Source organism: Merops nubicus, unplaced genomic scaffold (genome assembly GCF_000691845.1).
Source record: "Merops nubicus isolate BGI_N331 unplaced genomic scaffold, ASM69184v1 scaffold24463, whole genome shotgun sequence".
NCBI classification, from domain to species: domain Eukaryota; kingdom Metazoa; phylum Chordata; class Aves; order Coraciiformes; family Meropidae; genus Merops; species Merops nubicus.
In genome coordinates, this window is record NW_008598739.1 from 1 (window position 1) to 9,897 (window position 9,897).

Here is a 9,897-nt window from a genome sequence, read left to right on the forward strand (position 1 = left end):
GCCGCCAGCCCCGGCCAGGCTGGTGTGTGTCTGGAGCAGCTCCTCCAGCACAGACAGCACGAGATCCTCCAGCCCTGTCCCAAGGGGAAGGCAACCTCGCTGCCTCCTCCCCAGCTCTGGGCGCCCAGCCACGGCCAAGCAATCCATCAAAAGGGGGGGAGTCTCACCCACACCCCCCCACACCGATGGGCTAACAGGTTTATCTATTCCAGAGCGGTGGGGGAAGAGGATATTAGTGAGAAATTAGCAAATTCAATCAACGGCCTCCAGAGCCAGTGCAGACAGGGCATCTGTAATGCAATTCCCAGACCCAGATACTTGAACATCTAATCAGGGAAGCTGCAAGCGAGGCAGGAGAGCAGGGGCAAGCTCCAAAATGTAATCAGGGGGCAGGTATCGGAGGGTTTATTGCATTAGCCCAGCTGCCTGCCCACCAGCCTGCAGCGGAGGGAGAGCGGGCAGCAGGCTGCCTGGGAGGAAGCAGCTAGATCAGCCCTGGCCCTCCCCAGCACCCCTCTGTGGGCTCCTCTCTGCACCTTTCAGCTGCACGTGGAATGGTCTCGGCTCATGCACGGAGCTGGGGTAGAGGCTGGGGGGAAGATCTGGGCAGAAGCACCCTGCAGCCAAGGTCATCTAGTCCAGATATGGGAGAGACCCACCAGCAGCAGGGAGCTGGCAGCACAGGGCACCGCAGGGGTGGGTGCAGAGGAGCTGCTGGTGCCTTCATAAGGGGCTCATGGTCCTGAGCAGCAGGGCAAGGGGCTCCTGGCCCAGGAGCTGCCCGGGGTGCAGTACCTCTGGCCGCACAGGGTCCTCTATGCCCACCACAGCGATGCAGGTGAGGTCAGACAGGATCTCGTTCTCACTGTCCCAGTCGGGCTCGGCGTCAGCGGGGAAGTCACGGAAGGCCAGGCAGATGGTCCTCAGGCCATGGCAGGCCATGGGCTCGATCACCTTCTTCACCATCTCATCCCTGTCCTTCACCTTGAACACCCGGGGGTCACCGTTCTTGTCCAGGATCTTGGTGCACCTAACACAGGATCAGGATGGAGGGGTCAAGGAAATCAGGGGTGGCACGTGGACTGGCTCAGCCATCCGCTCCCCACCACCCCACCTACAGAACAGGGGCATCCCCCTTCCCCACAAGTCCTTACAGCTTTACCAAAGCCACCCTAAAAGTTAGAACACTTTGCACAGCAGCACCTCCCAATAGTCACAGAATCCCAGACTGGTTTGGGTGGGAAGGGACCTTTCAAGGTCTTCTAGTCCAACCACCTGCACTGAGCAGGGACATCCCCAGCTAGAGCAGGGTGCTCAGAGCCCCGGCCAACCTCCCCTGGGATGGTTCCAGGGATGGGGCAGTGACCACCTCTCTGGGCAGCCTGGGCCAGGGGCTCACCACCCTCAGCATCAACAATCCCTTCCTTCTCTCCAATCTCAATCTCCCCCTTTTAGTATAAAACCACCACCCCTTGTCCTGTTGCAACAGGCCCTGCTAAAAAGTCTGTCCTCAGCTTTCTCAGAGGCCCCTTGAAGTCCTGTCAGGCCAACAGAAGGTCTCCCTGGAGCCTTCTCCAGGCTGATCAACCCCAACTCTCTCAGCCTGGGTTCATTTCTGTGGTCTCTCAGGCCACCAGAAGATCTCCCAGGAGCCTTCTCCAGGCTGATCAACCCCAACTCTCTCAGCCTGGGTTCATTTCTGTGGTCTCCTCCAGACCCATTCAACAGCTTCAACGTCCCTGTGCCGAGGTCACACCTCCCCGCTCCACAGGGGCTGGGCACCCTTCACCCCACAGCCCCCCAGAACAGCTCCACGGGGCACGGGGAGCCTAAACCCCACGGGCTGGGGGGAGAGCAGCAGAGGAGGGGAGGAGGGGAGGAGGGTTACTTGCGCAGGATGATCTCGGAGGCTCCCTTGCTGTACATGCGGAAGCCGCCGTTGCCGTTCTTCAGCACCGTGCTCATGGACTTGCGCACCGAGTTGAAGGTGTAGACCTTGTAGAGCTTCTCCTCTGGCACCTCGTTCCTCACGGCCTGGTAATCCTGCTTCAGGTCCAGCACGAAACCCAGCAGGGCACACTCGGTCTTGTTCCCCACTTGCCTGGGTAGCCCCCCTTCCTTCTCCGGCGGCTAGCGGGGAGGAAGGGAAGGGAGAAGGAATTCCAAGCCTTGCTATGATAAGATCATAGAATCCTCTAGGTTGGAAGAGACCTCCAAGATCACCATGTCCAACCATCAAGGCAACACTACTAAGTCTTCTGCTAAAACAGAATCAGAATCTGTCAGGGTTGGAAAGGACCACAAGGGTCACCCAGTTCCAAACCCTCTGCCATGAGCAGGGACACCTCCCACTAGATCAGGCTGCCCAGAGCCTCCTCCAGCCTGGCCTTAAAGACCCCCAGGGATGGGGCCTCAACCACCTCCCTGGGCAACCCATGCCAGGGTCTCACCCCTCTCCTGGGGAAGAACTTCTTCCTCACATCCAGCCTGAATCTGCTCACTTCCAGCTTTGCCCCATTCCCCCTAGTCCTGGCACTATCTGATATCCTAAAAAGTCCCTCCCCAGCTTTCTTGTAGCCCCCCTAAGATACTGGAAGGCCACAATAAGGTCCCCTCGGAGCCTTCTCCTCTCCAGACTGAACAGCCCCAACTCTCTCAGTCAGTCCTCACAGCAGAGCTGCTCCAGCCCTCGGATCCCTCTCTGGACACCCTCCAGCAGCTCCACATCCCTCTTGCAACAGGGCCTCAGGAACCAGACGCAGTACTCCAGAGACGTCCAGAAGACCCGAGAGTTTGCGACCCTTCCCAAAACTCACCAGGATCTTGGACGTGTAGGCAGAGTTGATGGCGACGCCGTTGACGATGAGGTCGAGGACTTTGGGCAGGATGGCTTCGGGGTCGGGGATCTGGCGGTAGTGGGTGTCCCCGACGTAGGCCTGCACCACGGTCATGCGGTTCATGGTCAGCGTGCCCGTCTTGTCCGAGCAGATGGCGGTGGCGTTGCCCATGGTCTCGCAGGCGTCCAAGTGCCTCACGAGGTTGTTGTCCTTCATCATTTTCTGCAAGAGGAACGGGAAGGTCGGAGCCAAAAAAGCTTGGATTTATTCATCCCACCCCCAGCGGGGACCCCGCTGCCGCGTGGTCTCACCTTCACCGAGTAGGCCAAGGAGATGGTGACGGCCAACGGGAGCCCTTCGGGCACAGCCACCACCAGCACGGTGACGCCGATGATGAAGAACTTGACGAAGTACTGGATGTAAATGGGGGTGCACTCTGCCAGCCAGGGCCTCCTCTGCACCCCGAAGGTGTCGATCACGAAGTACAGCACCAAGATGATGACGGTGATGGCCGACATGATCAGCCCTGGGGGGAGAAGAGGCAGAGCGGTGGGTGAGGGGATGCAGGGGAGGGGGACAGCCCCTTCTCCTGCTTCTGGTGACACCTCCAGGGTGACATCTCGTGCCGGGCTACCACCACTCACCTGCCTTCCCGATCTGGACTGCCAAGCGTGTGAGCTTCCCCTGCAGCACAGACTTCTCCTTCTTGGGCACCTTCACCTTCTTCTTCTCCTTCTCCTCGTTCTCCACCCCTTCCTGGCTCTTCAGGGGCTGGATCTCTAAGGCCACACCATCCTGAGTTTTAGCTACAGCCCAGGGCAAAAGAAGACACCACGTGTGAATAGGAGAGAGACCGGGAAAACCTGGAGGACACCACTGAGAAAGATGGTGGTGGGAGAAAGAGAGAGAGAAAACCCAGAACAAGAACCATTCCCGACGACACACGCATCCGAGCACATGGACACCTCGTGTCCCAGGGCCCTGCCACTTCTCTACAGGGCAGCTTTCTGCCATCTACCCCAGCCCCACAAAGGATCCTCCGAGCTGACACTGGTGATGTGACCCCTGCACCGGTCACACCTCTAAGGCAGCGCTGCAAGAAACCCTCTTGGCCAGGCTTTGGGGTGGAGACAGGTCACTTCTAGCCTCCCCTGCGAGCTGCTTCGCATCCTGCAGCGGCTGGGGACCACGCTGGGTTGACCCCAGAGAGGCTGCAGCCCCCTGGCAGCACCCCCACTCCCTCCCAGTGCCCCGTGGGCAGCTCGGCAGGAATCACTTGCCAGGGGAGCGACTGAGATGGTGAGATGGAAGGGGACGGTTAGAAATTCGGATGGAGATTGAAGAGGAGTGAGGCAGCTCCTTGAATGCCAGCCCTGAGCCATCCGTCGTGTTTTTAGGACCCGAGACAGCCAGGTTTGGAGTTGCTAGAACATGGGCACGCCCTGCAGACCCCCCGGGACCTGGCCCCCCCCCCAGCTGCTGCTCCTCCATGGCTCCAGACACCCCAGAGCTCAGGGCAGCTCCTCACCAGACACCTCCACGGTCACAACAGACCCAACAGGGACAAAACAAGCACCCGGACACAGTCTGACGGGAAGGAGGGAAACTCAAACTGCTGAGAGGAGAGAGAAAGAGAAAGAAAGAAAGAAAGAGGTGGAGAGGTGCAGAAATGGGCTTCCTCCACAGCCTGCAAAGAACAGTGTGAGAAACACTGGCGAGGAGACGCTCACGGAGTCGAGGCCATGGGAGGAGAGGGTGCAACCGTCACATTGGCCAGGCCCCAGGGGACATTTCACCCCAGGAACTGCAGGAGGGGACTCACACCTCTCCCCCAGCTGTGCCCAAACACAGACCCTTCACAGGGACAGCTTCTGGTGGGCACAAGGGTTTCAGAGCTGTGGTTCATGCCAACGTGGATGAAGTTTGCCCCGAGGAAGGGATGCTCATCTGGTGATGTTGGCTGCTGGAAGAGCCCCATCCTCCCTGTACACAGGCTTTGTCCCACACGAGGGCAACGTGGCCACGGGGGAAGCCAGCCAGCCCTATCCCAGGTACACAGCCCCGTGCTGGGGTGCCCGAGGGCACCAGGATGCCATGCCAGGGCCACTGGCCACGGGACCATTGCACCCTCTCCCAGGACAACGGGGCGAGAGTCCCGCCGGAGCAGCAAAGAGCACAGACTGATGAGAAGAAGGAAGGAAGGAAGGAGGAATGCTCAGTAGTTAGTGTGGTGCTGGTTCAAAGGATGGAGAGGCTGGTTACCTTTGTTGCGATTTTCGGGGGCTCCACTTTTTTTACCTGTTCAAAGAGAGAAAGGGTGGAGGGCTGAGCACATGGACCCACGTTCACCATCCAGCTGGTGGGGACAACCTGGGGCCACACACTGCTCCAGCAGCATCCATGCAGGGGGCTCAGCACCCTACAGCCACCCTCTGGATACCTCCTGTGCCTTCCTCCACGGCTCACGGCACCGGGTAGGCTCCAGAGCTCCCTGGCTCCCCCAGACACCCCGTCCCCAAAGTTCAGACTTCCCCACCTGCAGAGCACCCTCCACACCCCCTGTCAGGGCTTCAAAGGGTGCCAGTGGTGCTTCAGACCTCTGGGGAGGAGAAACTACAGAGCAGAGCTTGACCCTCATGCAGCATGTGCTGAGCACCAGTGCTCCCGACCTCCTGCTGCCATCAGGGGGGAGCAGATCCACCCAGGAGACACAGACCTGTCCCCCACCATGGGCAGCACCATAGCCACAGTGGGGGGCTCTGCCCCTCGTGTCTGTGGTGGGCACAGGCTGTACATGGGGGTCCCCAACGTGCCTCCTCCACAACACAAGGGGCTGCTGCAGTCTGACCAAGCTGTGAGCAACAAGGGGCTCGTACACCCAACAGGAGCCCGGAGCCAGGTGGGGGTCGGGCTCTGCTCCCAGGGAACAGGCGTTAGGACAAGAGGAAACAGCCTCAAGTTGCACCAGGGGAGGCTGAGGTTGGACAAGGAAAAATTTCTTCCCCAAAAAAGTTGTCCAGGGCTGTGCCAGGCTGCCCAGGGCAGTGGTGGAGTCCCCACCCCTGGAGGGGGTTCCAAGCCGTGGAGATGTGGGGTGAGGGACACGGGGCAGTGGGGACCTGGCAGGGCTGGCAGTGGGGACCTGGCAGTGCTGGGGGAAGGGCTGGACCTGATGATCTTAAAGGTCTTTCCCAACCAGAATAATTCTACAATTGCCTGATCACCCCCTTCCAAAGCCACCCACTCCATCTGAACGTTCTCCTCCAACCCAAATGATTCTGTGATTGCCCCTCATCCCCCAGCACCACAGCAGGATGAGCTGGTGAAGCCCCTGCCCCACTCTGCTCCCAAATTGAGGGCTGCAAGGCACAGAGCTGGGTTTGCCATGGGGCTGAGCTCACAGGCTGGGCACACACAGAGCACCATGCCCAGCGAGCTGCTGCTCAGCTCCAGCAGCAATGCTGCCCCCACCCCCCACCACCCACTCCCACCTCCCCTCTGCCTCTTAAACCCCCAGAGCTCCACAGCCACCGAATGCCAGCGATAGGAGCTGGAGAAACCCAGTGCTGGGCTGGAACAGCTGCCAGGAGGAGCTCAGCAAACCTCTCCCCTCCTGGCATCGCCTCCTGGGAAGGGCTCCCTGGCACAGGGACATTGGCACAGCCAACAGCTCCCTCCTGCCAGCTCCTTGCTCCCAGTGTGCCCAGAGCTGCAGGGACATGAAGGAGAGCAGGAGCTTCCCAGGCCTGGCTTGTACCAACGCTGGCTCTGAAGCTGGCACAGAGCAGGGGAATAAGCAGGAAGATGTGAGAGCTGAGGCAGGAAAGCATTTGAGTCTCAGCATGATCAACCTGGCTGCTCTCCTACCACCAGCACACCTCTGCCTCTTGCCATCCTCTGTGCCTTGCCCCCTTCCCCTGGGAGCTCAGGGGATGCCAGAAGAGATCTTCAGAGTCCTCAAGGTTCTGGATGGGCTCCTAACATCCTGCAGACAACCAGGACTCACCTTCCCACCACGGGGTGGGCAAGGAGCACCGTGGGGCATGGCTAAAGGCCACTTCTCCCTCTGAGCCTCAGCTCCCCACCCTGGCTACTCCAGGCTGCTGACAGCTGGAGAAGAGCTGGAGCTGTGTCTGAAAGAGCTGCCGAGCAGAGATCTGGGTGCACAAGGTGGAGGGATCTCCTCAGGCAGCACGATCCCCACGCTGCAGGTGAAGGGGCAGCGGGGAGGGACTCCCCCCAATCCCTCAGCCACCCTGAGAGCTCACCATACCTGCCTGGGTCACGAGCACTAACCCACAACAGCCTCCCGTGGCTTGTGGCACACCAGTGGATGCTTCCCAGGCATGGGAGAAAGACAAAAGGAAGGAATAAGCAGGATCAGTGGATCTCCTTACCTTTCTTCACCTTCTTCTCCTCATCTCCTTCTCCTGCACCCAAGAGAGTGAAGATGATCCCTGTCTGGGAGTTGATCCCCACAGCAGTCACCACCATCCTGCCAGAGCCCTCCATCACGTGGGTACCTGGCACAGCAGGAAGGGCACAGTCAGCCAGGGCACTGGCACACAGGTCCCATCTCCCCAGCACCAGGGCCTGGGACCAACCATCCCTCCACTGCACCCACCACACCAGAGCCCCCCGGGGTCCTCACCCGACAGCAGCATGGGGTCTTTGTCCAGAGATTTCTTGACTTGGTCTGACTCCCCTGTCAGGGAGCTCTCATCTATTTTCAGGTCATTGCCCTGGATCAGGATCCCATCTGCTGGCAAGAGATCACCTAGGAGAGAAGCAAAGTGGAGAGGTCAGCACCAGCAGCCACAACTCCCCCCTGTCTGCCCCATGCCCAAGGCTTCATGTGCCAGCTAAAGGACTCAAAACTTGGTCTCAGATCAAATCTAGAGGGAGGAGAAGCAACAGATGGGTATTATAAGACAGATGGGGGTTATAAGATGATATCCAATAGCTCCAAAATCCTCACTGATGTATGAAAGCATTTCTTGTTAGGACTCTTGCTCAACTAGACAGTGCTTCCCCCATCTGCTTTCACTGAATCAACTCCACATCCTTCCCACAGCCTCCTGATACATCCAAACCATCACACAATCCCACCATCCACTTGCTGAGGAAGGAAAAAGCCCTGGGTGAAAATGAACACCATGCTGAACAGATCTCCTGCCTGATGGGACTCACAAGGGGTGAGAATACCCCTGGTGACCAAGCAGCAGGACCTCCTTCAGCCCCAGGGCTACATCTCCTTGCTAAGGAAATCATCACCAACGAGGACATGGTGGTGACAATGAATCTCTGAGACCAGCAGCTCACTAAAGCAACCCAAAGGTGTGAGCAGAGCTTCCTTGGAGCTTCCAGCCCAGCTCCAGTAGCAAGGTGAGCAGAGCTCCATCACCTACACAGGAGCATCTCCCCCCACTTTCAGCCAACACGCTGCAAAACAGAGGAAGGGGAGGAGCCCATGCTTCCCCTCAAGGCAGAAGGGCTGGCAAAGCATTGAGAGGAGGAACCACCAAGCCCCAGGGGTGGAGGGACAGCCCCCAGCCACCCCCCTCCACTCACCATACTTGATCTGGGCGATGTCTCCCACCACGATCTCGGCCACGGGGATCTGAATCACCTGCCCCTTGCGGATGACCGTGAACTTCTGCTCCTGCTCGATGCGGCTCTGGAGGCCCCGGAACTGCTTCTCCTTGCTCCAGTCATTGAAAGCTGTCACCAGCACCACGATGATCACCGAAAACAAGATAGCTGCCCCCTCGATCCAGCCTGCCTGCGACTCGCCCTCGTCCTCCACGCCGCCCGTCGACTGGCCGCACACTGCAGCCGGGGGGGGAAAACGTCTTTGCACATCAGGACATCCCTCTTGGGGTGGTTTTTTTTCTTCCCTCCCCCTCTTTTTTTCACTTTTCCTTTTTGGCAGAAGTTGGGCTGTGAAAGCTGGGACAACTGGCTTCTATTTCCAGTTGCAGCACCCAGCCCTCGCTCCGCTGCGTGACCTTGGAGTGAGTCACCAGCTCCCTGCACCTCCAGATCCCAACAGCTCCAGCTACACAGAGAGCCAGGGCTGGGGAGGAGAAACTCACCCAGCACTGGGGCTCAGCCACGCAGGGGGTGGCACTCCCTGGCCAAGAGGACAGCCAGCCTCAACCCTCCTTCCCCAAACCAAAAGAGACACCTCACGGGAGCTGGGAAGCCACCAGACCCTTTGAACATCTTTTGGGGGAGCAGCAAGGAGCAGCTCTGAGCCATACTGTGATGCCAGCTTTGGTGCAGGTCCCTGCATGGTGGGACCATGCCAAGGACCCTGAGGATGGGGAGAAGCCATCACCTAGAGGGTGAGCAGAAGCAGCTTCCAGCTCCATCTGCACCAAGGGTGGAGGGATCCACGGGGTGATCTTCCACACAGCTCCTGCACGGCTGGGCATGGGGCTGGGCTCACGAGGGTCCCACACCATAGGGGACGCCCCCATCACACCTCAGGGACCCATCAGGGACTCACGTTCATTGTCCCCACCCGGAGGGTGGTAGAAAGACAGGCCCAAGGAGATTATGGCTGCGATTTCCAAGATGATCAGCGTGACGTCCTGGAGTGCCTCCCACACTAACTGCAGGAACGTCTTGGCCTTTTTGGGAGGAATGAAGTTCTGCCCGAAGCCCTGCCGCCTCTTCTCCAGGTCGGTGGGGTTCCCAGACAGGCCTGAGAGGGGAGAGAGGGGGATGAAGGCAAAACCCCCCACCAGCACCAGGAGCAAGCTTCCCTTGCAGAGGAACCTCATGCCAGGGACACCAGGGAGCTGAGGCAGGGCTTGGCTCCTGCCAACCGTGGGGTGAGGGATGTGAAACCAGTGGGGCAGGACTCTGCTGGGGAGCGGGGCGAGCCCGCTGAGCCTCCTCTGCCCAGTGCTGCAGCCTCCCTGAGTGCCCAAGTGCCAGTTCATGCCAGTTGGCACTGGCCAGCTTGTTTACATGCTGCATCAAATTAGCCGTAAATCTGGCACCGCGAGCGGCGCTCGGAGCCACCTGATCCCTCTCCTCCTGCCAGCTCCCA

The 9,897-nt window shown here is 59.3% G+C and overlaps 1 protein-coding gene across 1 annotated transcript; it reads right to left on the reverse strand.

Annotated features, from left to right (window-relative positions):
• Positions 1 to 795: 795 nt before the first annotated feature.
• Positions 796 to 9,625, reverse strand: LOC103769918 (plasma membrane calcium-transporting ATPase 4-like; the record flags this gene model as incomplete). The annotated part of the gene is made up of 10 exons (XM_008937161.1): positions 9,349 to 9,625; positions 8,409 to 8,666; positions 7,489 to 7,614; positions 7,235 to 7,360; positions 5,100 to 5,135; positions 3,482 to 3,643; positions 3,149 to 3,363; positions 2,817 to 3,059; positions 1,889 to 2,130; positions 796 to 1,030 (listed from the first exon to the last, which is right to left on the reverse strand). Coding segments are annotated over exons 1-10 (1,920 nt in total), but the record flags the coding sequence as incomplete, so codon positions are not given.
• Between the last annotated feature and the right edge of the window lie 272 nt (positions 9,626 to 9,897).